Genomic DNA, 26,390 nt, shown 5'->3' on the forward strand with positions numbered 1-26,390 from the left:
CTTGGTCGCTTCTGTCCTACAGTTTTGGTGCCGAGCCTATCCAAATGCCTCCATTGCATAATAGGTGGTTTGCTAGGCGCGAGTGGTCCCGGTTTTGCCTCCAGTGCATCATTGGGGATCATCTGTGTCGTCGCATCCAAAAACAAACCAATAGCATAATGCGGTATATAGAATGTTTTGTGTTGCAATGTCATAAACTCCGACATTCGTTTGGCCAACAATGCTGCCCAATCATATACCCTGTCGTGCAAAATCTCGTTCATCATGGCTACATGGGGGAAAGAGATATCCGAAGCGCGGCTCGAATCTATGAGGCGGCTTTTCATTGTCTATCAAACAATGCCAATGAACTTCTTGGATATTAGATTTCTTTAACCCTCTGCCCTTGGACGTGTTTGAAAGAGCCTCTTGTTCCTCCTACGACAGGTCTCTGCACACAAGCTGTATCAACTTCAGCTTCACTTCACGGCTCAACTTTTTTGGCTTGCTTTCTATTTTTCTCCCGCCTTGAGCATGACCAGGTATGCCAAATACCTGTGTAAAATCAGCCTGTTTGAATGTTACTACTAAATTGCAACCAAGATATTCAAATGTACTAGTTCAGGAGAACCTGTCATGCATTTCAATCATAATGCGCAAAAACCCTTCGTAGTCTGTGATGCAAAATACTGGCATTTGCACTACCCATTCTACCTGAGCTTTCCGGATACTAGCCTTCACCTGGTGGTTGTCTAGATTCTCTTGCCACCACTTCCGACACTGCACCATTTTTTATATTGTAGGAATGTCTCCTGGCTGCTTCAGGTCCTTTGTTTTCTTCTTATTTGCACCTGCATAGGTCCCTCTTGCTACACGAATTCCAGATGGTAGTGTCTTCACGTTCTTGTTCATAGCAGTGTCTTCGTCTAGTTTCCTCTTCCAAGCCTTCTTTCCAGCTGATTGCATAACTGTCACTCTTGTAGTTTTGTGAATAAATCACAAACCGTTAGGGTAGTTACCTTCTTTCACAATTTCCTCTTGTCTTGGCTTCTGTACAGGAATGTACGGTTTTCCCTCAAGCTTCTATGGTACGGCCGTGCGGAATTTGCTTCCCCAACTCTTAACCTTCAGAAATGCTTAGTCTCTTTCAGTCTGTTGTTTTTTGGCCAAAATAATTGCTCTCACTTGTACACAGTACGACTCTTTTTTTTTTTTTTGATTTCTTTTTACCTCCTTGACAACTCTCTTGCTGTACGTGTTACGACCCTCCTTTGTACTTCTGGCTTGATTAGCTCCTTACGGCTTCTGTTCCAATTCTGTGCCAATTCTCACGCATGTCTTTTCAATTTAAGGCTCTTATCTCAGCTGCACTCTACTTATTTAATACCTTTTTTTCGACTGCATGCTTGTTTTTTATTGGCCCTACAGTGTCACTATACGACCCACATGATTTGCTTGTTCCCTTTGAATGTACAGTCTGGTCTTTTTCTAATGTGTTTTCACCTAGCCGTATAGGCTTAATTCCTCTTCGGTTGTTGGCCGTACTGACTCAAGTTTTCTCACATTCTCTTGCTATACGGTCTCAAATGCTGCTTGAAGGTGTGACAAATTCCCTCTGTCCCGTATGGCCGTATGACTCATTTTTCACCAAATTCGAAGGCATCTTGAAGCCGTACAGTCATCTCTCTTCCTTCTTGGATGGCCGTACGGTCTTTTCCCTCGTCTCTCCGTGAGGTACTCTCTTCGTACGGCTGCTTTTTCCTCCTAGCCATATGGATACACTGTTCTCTACCAATGTATAGTTTCCCTACTTTTGATCGTGTTCCTCCCTGGTCGTACGGCTTCCAATTGCTCCTTATGCTCTCCTCCAATCGTACGGTCTTCCCTAGTTCTTCCAAATCTGATTGTTTTTAGTTATTGCTTGCATTTTATATCCTTTCCAGGCTGTACGGTATACTTTTGTTCTCAAATACTTTTAATATTTTAAAATTTCTGTTATTTTAATACCTTTGCTTCCTGCTCCATGTTTTATTATTTTATTGCTTCATACTTTTAAAACTATAGTTTATCACTTGGCATTTTAAAACTATATTCAACTTCAATATTTTATTACTTATTATACATATATACATTATTTATAGACGTTTCTTTTCTTTCCTCAACTTTTGCCAGCGGGGGATAATTTCTTTCATGGTATATCTTTAACTTTGATCCATCTACTGCATCTGGTATTTCTTTTCCGTCTAGTGTCCATAACTTAATTGCGCTGTTATATCCAACTTCTCGTATCTTGTATGGTCTGACCCATTTAACTTTGAACTTTCCAAGCCTGATTTCATTTTGTCCATTATACTTCAGTACTAACTGGTCGGGTTGAAAGTTGTTTAATTTTAAGTGCTTGTCGTGCCATGCTTTCCTCCTGTTTTGTGTCACTTCGATGGCCCACTGTGCTTGCAGTTGTCGCTCATCAAGTTTGTTCAAATTGTATAGTCTCTCCTGTAAGCTCTTTATGTCGCCTAATTTGTTCTCGATTGCTATCCTTAAACTCGGTACCATGAACTCTGTCGGTACCACTGCCTCTTGTCTGTACATTAGTTCGAACGGGGTATATCCTGTAGTTACTTTATATGAAGTACGGTACGCCCATAGAGCAGATGGTAACTTTTCTTCCCAGTCTTCTCCCTCAACTGCATAGAATTTATAAATTACTCCAACTAGGATTTTGTTTGTTGCTTCAGCTTGTCCGTTAGCTCTTGGATAATACGGGCTCGATAATGAATGATAAATCTTGAATTCAGTGGTGAGCACTCAGATAACATGGTTAATGAATGATAAATCTTTCTTAGTTGTTTGTTGGCGAAGGACCATTTCTTTCATGGTATATTTTTAACTTTGATCCATTTACTGCATCTGGTATTTCTTTTCCGTCTAGTGTCCATAGCTTAATTGCCCCGTTATAGCCAACTTCCAGTATCTTGTACAATCCGACCCATTTAACTTTGAACTTTCTAGGCCTGATTTCGTTTCGTCCATTATACTTCAGTACTAACTGGCTTGGTTGAAACTTGTTTAATTTTAAGTGCTTGTCGTGCCATGCCTTCCTCCTATTTTGTGTAACTTCGATGGCCCATTGTGCCTGCAGCCATCCCTCATCAAGTTTGTTCAAATTGCACAGTCTCTCCCTTAAGCTCTCCATGTCGCCTAATTTGTTCTCGATTGCTATCCTTAAACTCAGTACCATGAATTCTGTTGATACCACTGCCTCCTGTCCGTACATCAGTTGAAACGGGGTATGCCTTGTAGTTACTTTATAGAAGTACGGTATGCCCATAGGGCGGATGGTAACTTTTCTTCCCAGTCTTCTCCCTCAACTGCACAGGATTTGTAAATCACTCCAACCAAGATTTTGTTCGTTGCTTCGGCCTGTCCGTTAGCTCTTGGATGGTACAGGCTTGACAATGAATGATAAATCTTGAATTCAGTGGTGAGCACGTGGATAACATGGTTAACAAAGTGTCCTCCCCGATTACTTGTCAACTGCAGTGGTATCCCATACCTTGTAATAATTTGATCATATATAAATCTTGTTGTGCTTGCTGCCAGATTGTCTGGTAATGCACGTGCCTGTACCCATTTAGTCAGTTACTCTATCACTACCACAATGTATTTGCACCTTCTTGTTTTACTCACATTCAGTGGTCCAATGAAATCCAATCCCCATCTTTCAAAAAGTTCCTGTGTGTGCGAGGGATTTAGAGGCATAAAGTCTCTCTTCAATGGTTTCCTAGCCCGCTGACATGTATCGCATGCAACCATCCACTCCCTGGCATCGTTGTATACGGTCGGCCACTATAGTCTTGCTAGAAGTATTTTTCGTGCAGTAGTATCCGACCCCATATGTCCTCCTGCCGGTCCTTCGTGTGCTTCCTTTAATACTTTCGCAATTTCCTCCTCTAGGATGCATCACCTTAGGATCTGATCTAGTCCCATTTTGTACAATAGCCCATTGATAAACTGAAACGTTCGGCTCCTCAATACTAGTTTCCATTTTTCATTTGGTGGCATGTCACTCGGAAACTGTCCCATCGATAGATATTTTCCAATGCGTGTGTACCAAGCTGGCAGTACTGTAACATGAAATAGCTGTGCATCTGGAAAATCATCATTAACTCCCTCAGGTGGCCCCTGATTTTATTCTCGACAGGTGATCTGCACTCACATGACTTTTCCCCTGCTGTACCACGATCTTAAATGTAAACTCTTGTAATAATAACAACCATCAACTTATTCTTCCTTGAATAATCGGCTTATTTACCAAGTATAGTAGCGCCTAATGATCTATGTAGAATACGAATGGAGTGGCCAACAAGTAATGTCTAAACTTTTGCACTGCATATACCATCCCCAATGCCTCTTGCTTCGTGGTATTATAATTTTTCTCTGCCTTCGGCAACAATCTACTTGCAAAGTACACTGGATGGTCCAACCCGTGGTCACTAGACTGCGCTAGTGTTGCCCCAATGGCATAATTCGATGCATCTACATGAACATGAAATTCTTTATCCCAATTCGGATAGGCCAAAATCGGAGCTGTAGCCAACATTGTCTTCAATCCCTCAAAGGCTTCATTCTATTCAGCCTCCCATCTATAAGGTTCACCCTTGTAGGTGAGTTTGTCCAGTGGATAAGAAAATTTTGCAAAGTTTTTAATAAATCTCTGGTAATAACCGATGTGCCCTAAAAATGACTTCACTTCCGACACATCCGTCGAGGGTGGCATCTCTAAGATCACACGGGCCTTGTATGGATCCGTCTTCAATCCTTCTTTACAAACTATGTGTTCGAGTAGCTTTCCCTGTGGCACCATGAACCTACACTTCTTTGGGTTCAATGCCTCTTGCTTCGTGGTATTATAATTTTTCTCTGCCTTCGGCAACAATCTACTTGCAAAGTACACTGGATGGTCCAACTCGTGGTCACTAGACTGCGCTAGTGTTGCCCCAATGGCATAATTCGATGCATCTACATGAACATGAAATTCTTTATCCCAATTCGGATAGGCCAAAATCGGAGCTGTAGCCAACCTTGTCTTCAATGCCTCAAAGGCTTCATTCTATTCAGCCTCCCATCTATAAGGTTCACCCTTGTAGGTGAGTTTGTCCAGTGGATAAGAAAATTTTGCAAAGTTTTTAATAAATCTCTGGTAATAACAGATGTGTCCTAAAAATGACTTCACTTCCGACACATCCGTCGAGGGTGGCATCTCTAAGATCACACGGGCCTTGTATGGATCCGTCTTCAATCCTTCTCTACAAACTATGTGTTCGAGCAGCTTTCCCTGTGGCACCATGAACCTACACTTCTTTGGGTTCAACGCCATTCTTGCTCGCCTGGACCTCTCCATACATTCTCCTAGCGCTATTATGTGTTTGTCTTCTGTGCTAATACTGACCAATCATCTAGAAACGCCTTAAAATTTCCAATAGACATCTTATCAAATATATATAAGATAATCCTTTGGAATGTTGCCGGGGCATTGTACAATCCGAACAACATCCTGTTGTATGCATATACCCCATCTTCTACAATGAATGTCATTTTTAATTTATCCTCCTCAGTGATCGATATCTGATTATACCTTGAGAATCCATTCATTAATGAATAAATTTCATGCCCCGCTGCTTCCTCCAAAATGCTATCTGTAAATGGGTCTTTAATTGTTACGGCATTTAGACATTGAAAATCGACACAATATTCTTATTTGTGTTGTGTCCTTTTTCAGGGATATCATGATCGGTGATACCCACTCACTTGTCTGTACTTTAAAAATGATTCTTGCTTCCAACATCCTATCAATTTCTTCTGTGACCCGTGTTGCATAGTTCTTATTCATTCAATACGGTCGCTTCCGCATGGGTACCGCACCTTCAATTAATGGTATCTGATGTACACATAGCTTTGGTGGTACTCCTTTTAAGTCCTTATACGTCCAAGCAAAAACATCCTTGTACTCCATGAATATTCTGAATGCTACCGCCTTCAACATTGGGTTCCAGTCATCTCCTACAAAAATGTTCTTCGAATTTTCCTCATCACTCAAGTTCAACGTTTTCATCATAGGCTCTTCATACTTCATTGGTTTATCTTTACTGAACGTATGGGCCGGTGTTTCATCGACCTGCACTTCTCCCTCCTTCATTTCATTGGACTCCTTCGGGAACTCATTGCTTGATTTTTCTTCCTCGATACTCAACATGTTGCAACTCGGAAGGACCTCGTAATCTTCCATTTGCCAGTGTAACAATCCGTTTACTGAATCTAGGTCGTCATCAATTGACCCTCCTAATCTCAACACCCCTTCATCTGGTTCCATCTTCTTTTTCCCTTCGTCACTCTCGCCCTCGCCTTCTGAGTTCAACGACGATGCTTCTTCTCCTACCATTTGTGTATGCAAATCAATTATGAATCTCCTACCTCCTTTCTCCATGGACAGGGTGTTCCGTTTCCAATCATGTTTTACCTTAGCTTGCACCAGCCACCCTTGTCCCAGGATGACGTCGTACCCTCCTCTTTAGTGGAATGACCACAAAATCCAGAAAAATGGTTGTGTCCCAATTGTTACTGACTGTGCCATCAAAGTTCCCAACGGCTTTATCCCATGCCGATTTGCTGTGAGTAATTGAAAAGTAGGTGGGCATGATGTTGGTTGTCCAAGCTTTTTCCAAATATCTTTTGGCAACATGTTCACCCCCGATCCTTCATCTGCTATTGTATCCATCAGCACAGTACCCAAAATGCCCATCTCCACCACTACCAAGCGTCTACCTGTGTAAGTGCTAGTAACATCGGGTTTGTTGTTGCTGCCGTTGTTTCCTTGCTATCCTTTGTTTCCTTTGTCACTCTCGGGGACTGTGTCATATTTATAATAGCCGTATGCAACTGTGGCATCGTGAGAAGGTCATTTAGTTTAATCGACACTTCTATTTGCATTATCTGTTTCACCATGTTTTGTTCCGCAAAGTTTCTTTTCGAAGTTTCAGCAGTGTCTTTTACTTGTGACTTCTCTGCTTTCATCTGCTTTTCTATCTTTGTTCGTGCTTTTTGTAACCTCTCCTCCTCTTCCGCATTCGGATATTTCGCTTTCTTTGCCTATTCCTGTGTGATTGCCAATACTTTCTCATCAGACATTTTAATGCTCAATAGATTCATGCCTTGCTTTGGACATTTTGAATCCTCATGGTCCCTCGGACCACACCATCTGCACAGTAGCTGTGGTGTCTCCTTTGTAGTATAGTCCCTCGCAAAGTAACCCCAAAGTTTGCATGTCCGACACTGTATCATCGGCCGTCCACTCGCATCATATTGTATTTTACTCTGGCCTCCATTGTTATTGTTATTGTTTCCACCCGTTTCACATCTATTATTATTTCGATATCCACCCGAAGTTGCATCATTGCTCATGTTATTGTTGTTGTTGGATGCTTCTTGCGTTAGTAACACCTGTTGGTGTGCTTTTGCTTTCATGTTAAACGGGCACTCTTTCAGGGAATGTCTCGCTACTTGGCATATGTCACAAAACTGCTTCTTCGGGCATGAACCCTTCGTATGGCCATCCTCTTTGCAATCTGTGCACCACAGTTCTCCCTTCACTGTGTCTGGATTCTTTTTCAAATTCTTGAATTCTTTCATCATTCAAAGCATGTCTTTCTGTAATGCTTTCACCTTTTTGTTCGATTCCTCATCACTACTGCTACTTTTAGAGGATGAATCATCCGAATCGGAGGATTTATGCTTTTTCTTCTTACTCGTCTTTTGTTCACTTTCCAAATCCATTGCACGAGTATACGCATTGGTGTACGATGCCGGTGGTACAATCTTCATTTTCTTTTTAAGAGCCGGCTGTAGTCCCTCCACAAACCACCGTTTTTTCAACCCGTCTGCTGGTTGACTTTCCATCTTTCCAACCAATTCTTTCAGTTGCCTGGCATAGGCTCGGATTGTTTCATTCTTTCCTTGTTTAGTACTATATATCTCTGCCACTATTTCATTATCGTCCCTAAGCAATCTGAATTTTGCTATAAATTCCTTTTTAACATTCTCCCATTTATTGAGTATTTGAGGACTAGTGTCGGAAAACCAATCTATCACCACACCCCATAGGGTCACTGGGAATTGTCTAACCCAATCGTCCTCATCCGTCACACCATTTGCCATCCATATGGTTTCACATGTTTTACAATGTCTGATAGGGTCTGCTGAACCATCACTATGAAACTTGGGTAATTTTTGTTTAGGACCGACAACATTAGCCCCTCTTACCGATTTGACACGGAAAGGGGCATTTAGATGGATAGAGGATTCAAAGGCAGTCTTTGACAGACTGAAACAAGTGATGAGCACATGCTCGATTTTGGCATTTCCTGATTTTTCTAGACCCTTCGATTTGGAGTGTGATGCTTTAGGGAGTAGAATCGGGGTGGTTTTGATGCAGGACTGACATCCCATAGATTTTCAGAGCAGGAAACTTAGGGGCATCAAGCTATTATATTCTACTTATGATAAGGAAATGCTGGCCATAATGCACGCTTTAGCCAAGTTTAAACAGTATTTGGTAGGAAGTTCAGAGTAAAGACTAATCATAACAACTTGCGCTACTTTCTGGAACAGAAGGAGTTGAATGAAAGACAACAAAAATGGGTCAGCAAGGTTCAAGCATATGATTTTGACATTGAATATGTCAAGGGGAAAAATAATATTGTTGTTGATGCACTTTCTAGAAGACCCTTAGTGGTGGAGTGTTGCGCCATTTTCAAGATTTCAGCAGATTGGAGGTCCTAACTGTTAGTTGAGTATTCTAAAAATAATTACACTTGTTAGATTATGGATGGTCTATTTCAAGATGAGTGGTACAAGGTAGTGAATAATATTATATATTATAAGGATAGAATCTACCCAATACTAGAATCTAAACTTAAAATGAATATTATGCACACTATACATGATCCATCTTCAGCGGGTCACCCAGGTTTTTTTAAAACCTACAGGCAAATTAGAGAGATTCTCATCGAAGGGGCTTAAAGATGATGTATTGCAGGATGTTAGAGAGTGCCAGACTTGTCAGCTGAACAAGTCAGAATAGGGCTTCGCAGCAGGTTTACTTCAGCCTCGTCCTATTCCATCTTAGAGGTGGGAGAGTTTCTCCATAGATATTATTACAAGGTTGCTGAGGGTTCAGGGCAGGGACTGCATTTTTGTGGTGGTAGACAGATTGACTAAGTTTGTGCACTTCTTTGCTATTGCAGCTGATTGGTCGGCCTGTCAGGTGGTAGAGTTGTTCTTTCGAGAGGTTTTTTGTCTTTATGGATTACCTAGGACTATTGTGAGTGATAAAGACAGCAGATTCTTCAGCACTTTTTGGCGTGAGTTTTTAGATTGACAGGTATCGAGTTGACACCCAATACTGGCTATCACCCATAGATGGATGGTCAGGCCGAAATAGTGAATAAATGGGTGGAAGGCTATTTGAGAAACTACATTGCAGGTCAGCAAAGAGCTTGGCTTAAATGGTTGTATTTGGGGGAGTTTTGCTTTAACTTCACATATCATATGTCCATTTGGATGACTCCTTTCTGCGCTCTTCATGGCTATGAACTTCTCTCTTTCATTGATTTGGCTTTACAAGACAGCAAGGCTCCCTTAGCCAAAGATTGGGTTCTGGATCAATAGGATATTCTCAGATCTTTTAGGGATAATATTCAGCAGGCACAAAACCAACAAAAGTTATATGCTGATTGACATCATACTGAGCGGAACTTCGAGATAGGTGACATAGTTTATCTTTGTCTTCAGCCACATAGACAGAACTCCCTGAAGAAAAGTGGGTTAGAAAAGCTTAAGCCTAGATTTTACGGACCTTATTGCATCACCAAGAGGGGTTGGTAAAGTTGCTTACAAGTTGGATTTACTTGGTGACAGTCGAATTCACAACATGTTTCACGTCTCATGCCTTAAGAAGGCAATTGGTCAACAGGTTGTACTGTCAAAGGGCTTGCCTCCGCTTGACTAGGAGGGTAGACTTGTGTTGGAGCCGACAGAGGTGATTGAGACTAGGGAAAGGAAGCTACGAAACAGATCTGTCAGAGAATATTTAATCTGCTAGAAGGATTTACTGTATGAAGACGCCACTTGGGAAGGTGAGTCTATTTTACAACATCCAGCATTGAGATTGCTTGAGGGCAAGCAATTCCAAGCAGGGAGGATTGTCATGTCCCCTCTTTTGCGCTTGTTCTTTTGTCGCTTGGTTAATCTATCTCCACATCCAGATAGATTAACGACATTTCCAGTAAGGATGCCTGTTAGTCACAAGGGAAGATTTGTCTTAAGTTCGTCATTTAATGTATTAAAGTACTTTAATAAAGTTACTTTATGTTTTATTAAGGCATTCACTTTATAAAGTGACTTAAGTGACTAGAAGACGAAATTCGTGTTTTATCCTACATCTCTTATTCCAACACTTTGCCCTCATTGTTTATAAATAAGAGACTCTGTCTTGGGAAAGAAACAACGAATGAATATGATAAACATTAAAATTTGTTTCAGGTGTTTTCTTTAATGTGACTGCTAACTTTGAGGACAAAACCCCTCGAGTTGTGTGAGGAAGTTGGACGTCACCCCAATACCTCATTTGGATTAAAAAGACAATTTTTGGTAGAAATTGGCAAGGAGACCTGTGACATTGTTTTCAAGATTGGAAGTAAGTTATTGGTTGAAGCATACAGTAAGAATAGTATTCAGACATATCATTTTCTTTTGTAGATGATGACCAGTAGCTACGTACACTAAGAGATTATAGGAGCAGAACTGAGAGGCGTGGATTGTTATGGTCTTTTCAACAGCCATCGAAAGTTAACATACAATCGGATAAAGTATCCTCGTGAGCAAGCATAGTTTGAATGTCATCCATACATTATCCCAATATCCAGCATTCCTCTGTTCTTGCTCCTTAAGGTTGATTAAGGTATTCACGCGGTGCAACTTGTAGGCTAAGACTAATATGCTATAGGAGTCTCACTAGTATCAACAGTGGACATGGGATTTATGTAGTTTACGGGAATGGCTATTTGGACTCCACGTCAAGGATAGAAGGTCTCGGTGGTGACTATCACTGAGGAGTAGACAGTGGCAACATTGCTGATTACCTAGTCACACGAAGAATCTGATTTCTTCTGCAGACACCTAGGTCCAAGTGATCGCATCCATCTCACTGTTATCACATGTAAGTGAACGAAATTATAGTTATAATGGTTTTGAACTATGATTGAGTAGAGTGTTATATTCAAGAGTCTGCACTTATCCATCTGTAAGGAACTGTCTGGTTCATATGAATGTTTTCTTCGTTGTGTTTGCATTGGTTATTATTGTTATAATAGCAAATGGTAAATGAAAATTATTTGGGTTCAATTGTATTCTCTAATTTACATCTTAATGAGTGATTGAGGGATTACTCCTATAGTCTTATATCAAACAAAAATACCTGACCTTCATATTTCGGTGAACTGCCAACTATTTAACGAAATTCTTCTAGTCTAGATTTGAATTCTTTAATCATAACTAGCAAGGATTATTACAAGATCTTTCTTAGGTTTGTCATTCTTTTGATTACTTCTTGAAATGTTTCTTCTTGCCTTTATAGGAATTTATATTAAGAACATGATGTTCTTCATCTTCTGTTTTCAATTTTCCTCCTTTCTTAAGTTTTCTGGATTCTTCCCGAAGACAATCTCCCTTAAGTCTATTGAAGTTAGAAAGATTATCTCTGGCACTTACTCCTTGTGCGAATGTTTCCCATGAATTTGGTAATTCATCTATAGCCATCATTGCTAGTTTTGTGTCATTAATGATGGTTCCTATATTTGCAAGTTCATCTCTTAGGCTGACAACCCTTAGGAAGTAAGAATTCATCTATTCTCCCTTCTTTATTTGTATGTGATTTAGTTGTCATTTTAATGCGAGAACTCTAGTTGCATTGTTAACCTCATATGCATTTAGTAATGCATTCATCATATTGAATGCTGTTTGATGTATCGTTAGCATAGGTACTATATCATTTTTCACTCCAATATGATTTGAATAACATGGATACAACATGGTTATATCTAAAATTTCAACAATATCACAATGTAAGTCCTCCATTGTGATTGGGTGACATCAAATTTTAGGCAAATTTCATTCTAGGTCACCAAATGCCCCTCTTTCATGATATCTACGAACCTCTCTATCCCCTCAAAAGCCCAAATTCTGACCAAGCAATCTTGGAGTAGTGCCAATGGCATACCATTATTATTTAGATTCTACCATATAGATCTTTCTCCACCTACCTTATTGTTCTCATTGATATTGTTGTTATGCTTAATTAGGTGCCTCACACTTTCCTAAGCTTTCTAGACAGATCTTGATGCCACAAAGAGAAATCCACTCAGCCCAAGGGAAGTTAAGGGTCGTGTCTCATCTCCTTCGAGCATAAAGAATGTATTCTATAGGAAAAACCAAGGCTTGATCTTTGGTTCCTTAGTGGCCAGGATGAGATGATCGGCACTACACTTACAATTATTGTTGCCATGTGGATTTCTGTAATGTCCCAATTTGTCGCCAGCATCAGAATTTCAGGAATTAGCCTAACATTGGATCCTTGTAGGCTAATAAGGATGGTTAGAGGGTTTTTTGAGGATTGATTTGTCTCCAATATTCAGGAATCTATGGATTTGGCCTTCATTCGATATCTTTTGGACTCCATTTGCCATACTTACTCTGTTTAGTAAGTTAGGTGTAATAGAGATGGACCCTTTCTATTTTCAGAAAGTGTATTTTGTCATATGGGGAATTATGAGGAGAGATTCCTATTTCAGACTGCATGACAATCATTATTAAAGTTCAAGTAACTTCAGTGATTTGTTTATTATAAAGCTATAGTCACTTTATGACAAAATGACTTAAGTGACTAAAAGACGAAATAGTCTTTTATCCCACATTGCTAAGTTGTTAGTACCTCTCCTCTTTTCGAAATTATAAAGGAAGGCATTTGCATTGGGATTGGAACCACAAATATATGTTATTTATAAAATCCTAAAGGTTGCTTAAATGTGACTGGATTTTTCCTAAGGACGAAACCCCTTAAGGAAAACAGTGAGGCTGGACGCAAACCTGGCACTCACATTGCATTTTGAGAGTTAAGGATTCAAATTGATACATGTATTGAGCTACAAGAGGTTGGAGTTCCACAGCAGGAGGGAGAGGAGGAGGTTGAATCTGTATAAAGTCTTGGCACCTACAGATCATTTTCTGGAAGTCTTGTGCTTAGACGGCAGACATCCCACAGCTGAGGAAGGAGAGGTTGACGAAGGTCAAGAAGTCTACAGACCACACGTACTGGAAGTCGGGTGAGCCACAGCAATGCACTTTTCAGTCAGCGGCTATATATCCATAGCTGCAGGAAGCATAGTGAAGGTGGGGTTAGCAGCTCGTGAAATTGGTTCCAGTAGCTACGTTGTTAGTTGCAGAGAGGTCACAGACCAAGGAAGTCATGCTGAGTCTCTTTTCAGCAGCAGGTGTGAACTTAGAGGTGACTGGGCATTAGCAATACAGGGACTGAAGTCTTTAAGGTGCAGGTCAAAGACAACAGTACGTGCTCCCAGCCATCAATGATTTTTCCAGTATTTACAAACAGCTCCCAGCCATCAACGATTATGCCAGACTTCTTATAGCCGTATCAACATTTAAAGTCTTGGGTTTCATGCCAACTGTTTGACAAAATACCTTAAAGTTCAGACTATAAACTCTTTGATCAGAACTAGATTATGCCAGACTTCTTATAGCAGTATCAACATTTAAAGTCTTGGGTTTCATGCCAACTGTTTGACAAAATACTTTAAAGTTCAGACTAGAACTCTTTGATCAGAACTAGCAGATGTCATTACAATTTCTATATTTGATTCTACTAAGAGGGTAGATTGAGTTGGAATGGAGGCTTGCATAGATGGTTTTAATTTCTGTTTTATTATATAGGATTAATATCTTTATATTTAACATTTCAAAGTATTGGAAAATACCTTTTATACATAGATATATAATTATCTGTAAAATGCAACCGAAGTTGCGAGCATTGTATTATTTTATATAGTCAGTATTTACATGTTAATATTTAAATTTAAATTTTTATAATATTTTAATTATTTATTGTAATATTGTTTTAGTTCTTTTGGCTGTATTACTAATATTTTTAAGAAATCAAATATATATAAGGAAAATATAATCATTATTTTTCTTTTTGAATATAATCATTATTGCTGAAGATGAACTCAATCTCAAACCCTGTGACATTGCTCACACGTATGATTTTGTTCTGGTCCTGAGGTTGTTATGATGTCCAAAAAAGATGACATTATATGGATGCTTAATTCTACGAAGTTCTCAGTTTTAGTGTTTAAGCTGTATAATATGGATTTATGAAAGTATATTTCTCATTCTAGTTTTGAGCTTCATTTTCACATTATTTTGTTAGATAACATGCATTTTATTTCTACAGGACTTCTGAATCATTCTCTCCTATATGTGTGCCACGATACAATCCAACAGCATTCCTTTATGCTTATGTGCGATATCTTAAAGTAAGTTCTGACATTTCTAGATAAAGGAAAGTTGATTACCTCACCATTTTTTTGTTGTGGTTTCTGTGTTTCCAAATGCTGAATACAATTTCCTTTTATTTTCTTTTGCAACTTGCCGTTAACACGTACCTGTTGCTAATTCAAAAAAAAATTAATATTTTGAGCAGGATGATATATTTTTAGTGGTGCTTACTGCTGATTCAAATGGATTCTACCATCTGAGGGATTGCAGGTGCTATAGCTCTCTAAAATACTAACAAATGATACCTTTCCAACATGCATCTAAGATCAATAAACTTAGTTGTATTCTGTTGCATACATTTTTGATAGCATTATGTTAAATCATATTTGAATGCTAATGTTATTGTCAATGGTAGTGCCTAGTTTTCTTGATAGCTTAAACTTTAACTATTAGGTGTTACTAAAATTATTTATGTTCATACAACTTTATGGACTAATTAGGAAATGCATATTTGATTTTTTAAGGATACGGGTTGAATCAGTGCTGAATAAGTCAAATATGCTCAGTGAGGTGACAAGGTCAATGTTAAACACTGGTCTCCATGTGGAGCACTTACCTAGTGACCCTGCATTGGATTCTCTCCATGGTCATCAAGTACATGATAATAAACATGACTTAGCTGTGGCTGCAGAAGAAACCAAACAACACACTGCAGGATTGGGAGGTCCAGGTGGCCTTTGGCATTTTATGTACAAAAGCATTTACCTTGATCAATATGTAGCTTCAGAATTTTCTCTGCCCCTTAAAGGGCACCGTGCACAAAAGAGGTAGCTTCTTAAGGATGCAAGTGCATTGAGTTTGAACTTGATAAATTTGAAAGTATTTAATTGAACATTCTATCTGGCATAATTGTTTTTTTATGTGTATGACCAAGACAATTATTGATTTGTGCTCTCCAGTTTGCTCAGAGCTTATGCAAATTTATATGCTTCAATGCACACTGGGGCTCTTGGTCCGCACAAGATGCAATACAGAAGAGATGAAAATTACAGTCAGTTTTTAACACAGAAATATAATTATTTTCAAAACTCAATTTGGTCTGTTCCTTTTTGTTTGTGAGCATGAGATAAGAAAGAAAATTGATTGATAATCTGTTTGATATAATGGCAGCATTGCTATGCTGGATAACTCCAGATTTCGAGTTATATGCAGCTTTTGATCCACTGGCTGAAAAGGTATATTCAAGTAATAATCTGAGAGATATAATTACAGTATACTTCCTGGTATGTGATAGCAGAGCTAATTTTCATAGAGATTGAACTTTTTCATATAGAATAGGAATTTAGGGATGTAAATGAATTTTGTTCATTATTCATCATAATGGTTTCACATCTACAAGAATTTAAATTGATAAACGCATTTGTTTTATTGTTGATATTATCGGGAAAACAATTAGGAGCCATCCATGTGCCAAATTATTTACTTCCATAGTCCTATGTTTTAGCATTTCTTTGAGTTTCTAGGACATGGGTGAAGGGAAATGAGTGCATCCCAGAAAGCCATCTGAGATCAGTATGCACATCTTATATCCAATGATTCTAATAAAAAAAATACAAGTACATACTACTATGCCATAAAACCAAAAATATATAGTTGATTTCCTACTATTAATACCTTCAAGAAAAGTGATTGCAATTTACAAATCTAACAAATTTCAGTAGCATTATGACATACCAAATCAATATTCTACAATCACGAAACTATAAGAATGAGACATGATAGAAAACACAGATATACGTGGGGAAAACCTTTCTAGAGAAAAAAACCCCACACTCTAAAACATCAAGCTAATGTATTATTCAGCAACAAGTTACAGTACATTTTCAGCCTTCACATGGTGCTTTGCATCATGCTCCATCCTAGAGGAAAACCAGCAGCACAACCTTGTGAAATGGACTTCTCTTCTCTCACTTACATCTCTTAAGCAACTTATTGTATTTATAGAGTTTTCAAGCAAAAGGAAAAACAGTTTTTAAAGCGTCTACATTCAATATATTTACAAATTATTTAGAAACTTCCTTTGTGCACAACTCTTGTATAAAAAACAAAGGCAAGAGAAAATGCCAAAAAACTTTCTGTTTTTTGCTCCAAGTCTATCCTTGTGGAAGATTTGGTGTCGTTTAGCATTTGTACTATCCCCTACCGGATATTACCCAAAACCCATGATATGTACTTGCAGATTTAAATCTGAACAATAAACCAAAATGCAATATAAATTCCAGAATATTAATAGATTTATAACCAACAGATTTGAATACAAGAAAACTCAGAAAAGTTCATTTATTTCCTCCAACATTCAGAAATACAGTTCATTTATTTCCTCCAACATTCAGAAATACATAAATGCACTAGGAATTAACACAAATAACTGCCAAATATATCACTGTATTATACAATAGCAATACAGTAACACTCAACAATGCAGAAAATCCAATTTTATAAATAGAAATAACAGTTAGATTGGAATTATAAATAAACTTGTAAGAAGGCTAGGTTTGCTTCCAACCTTCAAATGCCTCTTCAAGGGTTTGCGTCCTAGAAGAAGTAACCAGCAACTGTTTCCAGCTCCCAGATTAATATTTGCTTGAATATTATAATCTTCATGTGTCCTCTCATGTGAAGCTTGTTGTACCTTTATCACTTTTCCCAATGTGATGCACCTTCTCATAGGCAATGTGGGATAAAACACTTTTTTTGTCTTTTAGTCACTTAAGTGACGTAGTACCTTTTTAAAATAAAGTGACACATTAAATGAACTTTAATAGTCACTTAGTCAAAACCCACATAATCACCAGGCATTAAAATAATTGATCAAGCAAATTCGGATAAGCACTTGCAATAGCTCGTTGGAAAGCTCTCGGCGAGACGCTTCCAAATCAACACTGGGATATCAAGAATACTGAGCTCTGTTTACTTACTAAAAATAGTAAGCATCTAGACAACCTGTCAAAACTGCTTTGATGGGCCTGGAACTGGAAATGTCTTGGCCAAATCTCGAACTGATCTCCGTAAAGAACCTCTTCGCCCCCGAAACCTAGGCGAAGTGAGCTGGCCACACAGAAATATAATGTCCCAGAAAAAAAGGGACATTACAAAGCCTCCCCTCTCAAAGATTGGTTGCGCTCAAGCAATCCGCTCATACCTGTAGAAATCAAATACCAGGATCCCATACTCGCCTTGAGAAGGCGATTCTACTCCTTAATCGATGTAACCCGGCATGCATCATCTCAAATCTTGAATGGCGAAACAGTACAAGAGGAAACGATGTGCCAAATAATTGAATGCCAGGGTCCCAAGTCTCACCATTAAGGGTCACCAACTGCCATTTGCTGCTGCCCTGAGTACCACAACCCTCAGTTAGAATGAATTTTTCACTCCATGGGTGACCTCGCGAGTCTCTATTGTCAAGTGAAAATGGGAGCTCGACACTATGTCAATATCCTCCACAAGATGATAACATCCAAATTCTCCTCCTAGCTCCTCGATGAAAGGCAATACATAAGGATGCTCCCCCTAGATCCCAAGTGAGAACTCGCGTGTCGTCTGAGATACCTTTGACCAACTCCTGTAATATCTACATCATTGTACCACTGTACCACCCCTGCAACATCTGTACTGAGGATAATGATAGATTCGGCCAACCTAACTCAATCACTATATCACCCTGGTGAAAACGAAGTAATTCTGAACTTTGGATGTCTGATATGTCAGAAGGCTGAAACACACAGATCATAACCCTGTGACTACGTAACAACGTAGCATAAACCACTAGATGTAAGATACTATTATTACCTGGATCCCTGATCACCCAATCAACATGATCCTGGGTAAAGGAAAGAGTGGTTGGTGAATCACCAACATCATGAATGCTAACACTATCTCCAGTAAACTGCTGAGTAAAAAATGTAAACACCTCATGTGGTATGTAGGGTAATGTATGCTCTCCCCACTCAACTGCAAATAACTCATTGACCCCTGAAGGCCAAATAGAATCAGCGGGAATACTACCATCATACACAGGCAAACCACTAATAGCTGGAATATACCAACAAGTGAAGTCACCAATCAGCAAGTAGCCCGTGACCATCTCATAAGAGCTAGGTGATAAAACTCTGGGTAAGCTGAAAAATCCCTCAATGCATGCAAAGGATAAATCTGAACTTCCCACTCCACCATAAGTACTTTCGTTCATGTCAAGGTCTTCATAAAAGGAAGGTTCACCATTACTTGAAAATTCTGAATTATCCTCGCTTGTGGTATCACTAAACATATCCTCCTCTAAAAATGTACAGCTGCTGTCATAAAATTTAGAATTTTCAGTCTTATCCACTTGCTGATTCATAAAATTGTTCTTACCATAGAAAGTTTCAAATGGGGGACAAGTGATTGAATCACATTGTTTGCCTTCACATCTACCCACTTTATGAATTACTTCAATGATTTGTGTGATTTCTTGTGCCCTTGAACCATGGTTATCTTCTTTCTAAGTAGCTGCCCTACTCGTTTGATTTTCAGCTTTGTAGATGGTGTAATGTGCTAAGCTCAATTGAAAGCATAGCTCATCTGTTTCACTCGCCTTGTCCTTTCCAAATTTAATTGCTAGATCTCTATCCATTAAAAGCTACAAGTAATCATATTTTATCATTTTCAAGGTTTCAAAAATAGTTCGTAAGAGAGGACTTGTGACACCACATACATTTCCATGCCTCTCTTCAATCACAATCTTCCGCATGAGATCCTCAACCAAATTAGAAGCTTCATCCTCCTTGTCAACACTTGGACAAGTTTTTCCTTTTTGATCAAAAGCATATCCACTAAGTCCAGGAAAGATAATGGTTTTTGACCATCTCTTTCAAACAGAAATGGGCTGTTCTCCAAAGAATTTTCTGATTTCTCATCACTTAAGGGAACAACAGTTTCAGATATATCCTCTAACTCAACGTGTGCTGGATCAAGTATCTTGTCCACATTGCAGTCCTTTTGCTCCTCAATATTTGACATAATTTCCAGCTTAGTATCACCATAGAATTTATCCAAGTCAATTTCCATGTCGCCAAATAGAATGCTGGTGTTTTCCTTGTCTAAATATGAAGGGGAGTTGCCATTACTATTGTTTTGTATATTATCATGCAAAGATTGCTCTTGTTTTTCAGTACTACTGTAAAGCTGATTAATGTCCTCCTTATGCAAATTTTTGTAACTGTCCTCTGCATGTAACTGTACTAGATCTGCAGTTGGTGGAGACTGTGCCAAACTCAACTCCTCTGTAAGCTTCTCAATCTGTAATTGTGACTGTTGAAGGGCCAACTGGGTACTCTGCGAAGAGTCCATAGTCACTTCAAACTCATTAGTGAGCTTATCAACTTTCTCCTTGTTTCCCTGCAACGCAACATAACAAATGGAATTCCACTCAAGAATAAAATCTCTGTTTGCAAGTAGTTGTAGGTAATTTTGTTTCATCATTCCAATCGCTTCTCACAGTGCATGTATCTTTGCAAGGGAAAAAACATTATCACCATGCTCATCTATCAAAGGAGTACTCCAACCATAGGTGGCCAACATTTCACGAGCAACATCAAAATGTCTAACGATTGAGGCAACCATCCTATCATTAACCTTCAATTGGCTTGTTAAATGATGATCCCCTTGTGATGAAATTTTTTCACACAAATCTTCTGAGTTGTCATCCGCACCGTGATATGAGGTTGAATCAATGTCACTCACCATATGATAAGTAGTATTGTGTATGCTATCATCTAGGCACTCCTCAATAGCAAAGGTTCTATTGCCATGCACCTCATGGGATGGCTCAACTGACGAGGTAGATGCTGCTGATATAACAGTATCTTCATGCATTTCCACTTCCAAGGTGACTACGTGTCCATCCATATCATGATCTCGGGGTTCATTGTTATCAAATGAATTTTCTGATCTGTTTTTTAAGGTCTAATTTTTGCTCTCCATAAGGTTAGCTGTATGATGGTCACTAACTGCTGGAAATTCATCATAGAAGCTTCTAGATACTATAGAGCCCTCTTGTTCCTCTTTCTCTTCGCTCTGTGATGCAGTCCTTTTAATAACAAAGACCATACATCGTGCCACTTTGTCTAGTTTTGTAGGGTCTGAAATCAATTTATTTATCCTTTTCTGATTTTCATCCAACCTTTTCAAACTTTGTTTAAGCTTCTCCATATTCCGGTCCCATTGCTTCTGGGTACTTGAAGTAAACATGATTAATTGATTCAATGTCCAACTCACTGTAATAAACTTCCCAGTTCTGATCAGTAAGACACTGTAATGACGAAAACCGAGTTCAGACCCGAAAATAGAAACATGTACTTCGAAAATTGATAAATCCCATTGTTGTCCAGAAACATGTACTCTGAAGTAAAATCAATGTAGATTGAGTTTTGTCATAGATGAATGTGACTGCTTCACTGAATTATAGAATGCCTTTCTTGCTGTAATGATTGTTGGGAAAGGATTTCATTGTTATAGGTCACCTAACGATCTTCTGTCCAAAACCTTCAAATATAAGATGAAACCATTGTTGTCTGGATGCAGTTGATCTAATATGACAATGATAACAGCTGTTGCTGATGCTGCTTACCAAAACTGACTGCTGTTTGTCAGCTAGACCCTTGCCATTTCTGGACCTGAGGTATACTACTTAGAATTGTTCAATTCAAATCGACCCTTCACCAAAAGCAAATTTTCCCTTTCGGAAAAAAAAAAAAACCTAGGTGGCCCACAGATGAAGTGCCTACAAATGGATTTCAGTCAACCCTTGAAATATGGTGCAACTATGTGTGGAATAGTCAGCCTCTAAACTTGTCAATATTTGCACAACTATTTATATTCTCTCGTAAGTTTTAACCCCAACCAAAGCCTACATTTCCTTCTTCCCAATATGGGTCACATGCGAGAGGCAATAAAATAGAGACTATTTGCTGACGAAGTAAATCAAGCTACAAGATAGCTCTTACAATACCCTTCCAAATAAGCATTCATTGGATGTTTGATAAAGACTACAAGCAGACCAAGTGCCAAGCAAGTGAAGAAACTTGATAGATCAAGATAACATTTTCACCACTAACTGTTAGAAGGTAGATATATAAGTTAATGATGATCAAAGGGACGAACCCAGGCAACTGAAATGGGATCTCTTGACTACTGATGTATATCCATCCATATGGGAAGACAAAGATGGAATAGTAAACCAGATATAATAAGTGGTGTTCTTGCTTCATCAATCAAGATGGAATCAACCTCATCAATGATACAAAAATTAAAACCTCTCAAAACTAGATTTTGAACTCTTAAACCACACTAAAAATAATATGTGACCCGACTTTACCCAAACCACTCGTTCTTTCTTCCAGACCTCAGGTTGAATGTGATCACACAATATATATTATTCATAAATTTAAACAAATGACTAGTTCATAATGCAACCCGAAATGGCCTTATGGAGAAAACGTACAGACCACTTCATGCTCTGCTGTAAGAAACGTGCGTCCAAGATTATTCCCTCTCTGAACTGTTGAAGAATCTCATGCACAGTATTGGTCGAAGGTATAACTTTTCCCTGTGTGCTGTTGGAAATCCGACTGACCCAGTTGTAGAAGCCAACCCACGTTTTAATCACTACTTGATTGGAAAATTGAGCCACGACACTGAGAAGGAAGCCGACTCACACTCAAACTGTTCAGTCATGGAAGCACATAACCCAGCTCGTAGTACCCCTTTGCCAACGGATGTGGTTCTGGAGAGATTATGTGAAAACGTTAATGTCTGCAACAAACCGTGACTCACGCCATATGACCTCGACTTCAACTTTTTTCCCGATGCGAATACTTCATTGCTGGTTGTGTGATATTATGTGCCAATTGATATACAGTTGCGTGACCTAAAAAAAATGGTTGTCCTGAGGACCTATCACTGGCCGACTGACTACCATGCTCTACTTGTTGGTAAAGAAGCGTCGCACTTTGCTAGGTCAATGCTTCTACCCGTATTTCCAGGTCCAATCCGCAACTTCCACCAAGTCTTAACGCTATCAGACGTGAGACCCCTTGTTGGCACTATAAATTGCCAAGAACAGTAGACCTGCGAGTTCAGTTATTCCAGTGTAACACGGGGACGCATCCCCCCTCAAAATCTGGGCCGTCTCGGAGATGGGAACGTCCTCGAGACGGGGGGACGAGGTCTCGGCGTTTCGGGCGGTGCCACTCAAAGCGCCACCGCGCCCGGAGACGGTGAGACGTCTCCGAGATGGGTGCGAGGGGACGCCAAGGAGTCTCCTTCGTTGTGGGGGGACGCTTGGACGTCTCTCGCAGCAAGCAAAAAAGACAAAAAAAAAGAAGTTGAACTCATTTTAAAAATGTTGTAATGTTTCTTATTTATTGTATTGGATTGTGGGGCCCATCCATTCCTCCTCCTTTGTTTAAAACCATTCTATTCTTCATTTTGATTCACATTTGCATTTCTCATTGTTTGCAACAGCAAGAAGAAGAAGAGTGAAGAGCTGAGATAAGGGTTTGTGCAAGAGTGAAGAGAGTGTTTGCAAGTGAAAAAGGAGAGCTTAGGAGCAAGAAGAAGAAGAGGAGGGTGGTTTTGGGTTTACCGAATCTTGTTGGACTTTTTAAAGCAAAAGGTAGGGTTTCTAACATATTTGTATGATTTTGAAATGCATGTTTATGAATGTTTTTGTTTGTTTAGATGACCTCTATTGTCTCTGGACTCTTTGAAATGCCTATTTTCGATTGTTTAAACCGACGACTTCTACTCTCTTTGAACTATATTTGGGGGAATCGGACAAAAAAAAAGAAAAAAAAAGAAAAAAAAAAAGAGTATAAAACAAAAATTGACTTCCAATGGTTCTGTAGGATTAGGGCTTTTCTGAGCTGATTTCAGTATATAAGAATTAACAAAAAAAAGTTAAAAAACAAAAATTTTAACTTTTCTTGTTAATTCTTACATATTGAAATCAGCTCAGAAAAGCCCAAATCATACGGAACCATTGGAAGTCAATTTTCGTTTTATACTTGTTTTTTTAATTTTTAAAATTTAAATTATTAATTTATATTATTATTATTATTAAACAATATATTTTTTGTTCTTTGATTCTAACTTCTTTCATTTTGTTATGCTTATGATTATCATTTATAAATTATAAATTTCAATAATTTAGCTTTATTAATTTTTGTTTTTTCATTTTGTGAAATGCAGTGTTACAATGAATACTCATAGTGATGATGAGATGGAATTTCATTCAGATAGTAGCAGTGAATCAGAATATGAGCTTGAGCCTGAGGTTGGTGCTGAGGATGATGATGACACTGTTGAGAGGGGTGACCATGAGAGTGACATTACGATTATGGTTGGGCCAAATCAGCAAGGAGCCCAAACTAGTTCCACTTCCATGGGTATTGGTTTTATACTATTTGGTACTCCATCTACTGGTTGCCCCTCCCTAGCTTTGGCACAGTGGGCTAGGGGTAAGTTTGATCCAAAATCTCCTTTAAAACAATTTGCCACTAGAATAACAAGCGAACAAGGAACAGGTGGCACAAGAAAGTGGAGATGCAATATTTGTGGTGAAGATTGGTATGGTAGCATCACTAGAGTGAATGCACACTTCCTCTTTTGGAAAGGTAAAGGTGTCCAACCATGTAAGTTTTTGGGTGAATCCAAAAACTTGAAGATTAGAATTGAATTCAACAAGCTTTGGGGAATTCTAGAGGACTTGGGCCTTCCAGTGCCTACTACTTTGGCTGGTAGGCAACAGATTCAGACTATACAGGAGGTGCATGAGCAACAAATACAGGGGCAACAACACCGACGCATGTCTTCTTCTAGACCACAGCATAGAGCTTCATCTACTTCATTGCTAGGGGCAGCCTCCGCACCTTCCTCTACTTATAGCTCTATAGGTGTAGCAGTAGCTGAGACGAGCAAGGGGAAAGGCAGGGCACAGTCTAGTGACAACAACCCTATAGCAAAATTGTTTGTAGCCCAGACGAGAGAGAAGTTAGATGCATACATTGGGAGAATGTTATTTGCCAATGGTGTTCCACTTCGCATTGCTCGGTCTCCTTATTTTAAGGAGGCATTTTAGAAAGTAGCGAAGGCGGGATTACCATCATATGTGCCACCAGGTGAGCACAAATTGAGGACTAAAATCTTGGATGATGAGTATGCCAAGATTGGTGAGTCCATGGAGATCATGAGGGTTGTTTGGGAGGAATCGGGGTGCAATGTTGTCATGGATGGGTGGACGGACATTAGACACTGTCCACTCATCAATGTCATAGTCACATGTACAGAGGGCCCATTCTTTCTTAGGGCGGTTGATTGTTCGGGGCATCGAAAAGATGCTGGATTTTAGTTTCAGATTCTTCGGTAACCCATTGAGGAGATTGGGCCACAAAATGTGGTCCAAGTAGTGACAGATGTAGCTCATGTGTGCAAAGTTGCAGGGAGGCTTATTGAGGCCACATATCGGCATATTTGGTGGACTCTTTGTTGTGTGCATGCTATGAACAATGCTCTAAAGGACATGGGGAAGATTAGTTGGATAAAGGGAGTGGTGAGTGATGCTAGAGATGTGCAGATATATATTTGCAACCACCACACCTCACATGCACTATTTAGGAGCTTCGCCAACAAGGAGTTCCTGAAGCCAGTTGAGACACGATATGCATCCTATTTCATTCTCTTGGAGAGAATGTTTGATTTGCAAGAGCCACTGCAACTAATGGTTATGACAAATGAATGGAATAGGTGGGATGGTTCTAGGTCAGAGCAGGGGATGAGGGTGAACGATATAGTTAAGAGTGATGTATTTTGGAGCGATGCAAAATACATTGTCTCTATTATTAGGCCAATCTTCAAGGTGATCAGGTATGGAGATGGGGATGCACCCACACTTGGAGAGGTGTATGAGTGCATTGATTCTATGCTTGGGCAGATGAGGATAGTTGTGCGAGAGGACCCCACATTAGCCTTCTACAATGATGGGACAAACTTAACACACCCTTACACATGGCTGCATATGCATTGAATCCGAGGTGGTACATGACTAGGCCTGGTAGAGTTACACCACTTCATGATGATGGGGTGATTTATATTATTATTATATAACACTTTAAGACTTAGATTCTTATCATTTTATAAATTAAAATCATTTACATTACTAGTATCTTGATTCTTCTATTTGCTAGTAATTTGTACTTTTAAAATTTTTTCAGGTGAAGGAAGGGTTCTTCAAGTGCATAGACAGGATGTATGACCCTGAGACAGCAGCTAAGGTTCGCATTGAGTGGACCAAATTTGCTACTCTTAGGGGTTACAAACAAGCGGCAAAGGCGGATATCAAGACTATGGCACAAGAGGATCTCATTTTGTGGTGGTCAGCTTATGGACCGAAATCTACAGCCACCACACTAGCTATTCGTTTGCTGTCCCAGGTACTTATTTCCTCAACCTTTAACTTTTCATTGTTTATTGTTCAATGATTATTGTTCAACTTCTAATTCTCGAGTCTTACATTAGCCAATTATTTTTCATCTTAGGTTTCTAGTTCCTCAGCTTCTGAGAGGAATTGGTCTACATATAGCTTCATTCACTCTCTTAAGAGGAATAGAGTTACCTCTCAAAGAGCAGAGAAGCTAGTGGCTGTACACAATGTGTTGCGTATCAATGACCGCACCACAAGTGTGTAC

General features: G+C 39.2%; 1 protein-coding gene across 2 annotated transcripts in view; it reads left to right on the forward strand.

The window, feature by feature from the left end:
- LOC149545517 (vacuolar fusion protein MON1 homolog) overlaps positions 1-26,390 on the forward strand; it is an 83,554-nt gene that overhangs the window by 34,168 nt on the left and 22,996 nt on the right. The window contains exons 9-13 of one of the 2 annotated variants that reach the window (XM_089790685.1): positions 14,561-14,642; positions 14,810-14,874; positions 15,129-15,431; positions 15,564-15,655; positions 15,775-15,839. In XM_089790685.1, coding sequence (XP_089646811.1) covers positions 14,561-14,642; positions 14,810-14,874; positions 15,129-15,431; positions 15,564-15,655; positions 15,775-15,839 — 607 coding nt within the window. Of the gene's footprint in view, positions 1-14,560; positions 14,643-14,809; positions 14,875-15,128; positions 15,432-15,563; positions 15,656-15,774; positions 15,888-26,390 lie in introns of both variants that reach the window. The other variant, XM_089790684.1, reaches the window with a different exon arrangement.

Source organism: Cupressus sempervirens, chromosome 7 (assembly GCF_028749045.1).
Source record: "Cupressus sempervirens isolate cs-2001-9-10 chromosome 7, ASM2874904v1, whole genome shotgun sequence".
In the NCBI taxonomy this organism is placed as follows: Eukaryota; Viridiplantae; Streptophyta; class Pinopsida; order Cupressales; family Cupressaceae; genus Cupressus; species Cupressus sempervirens.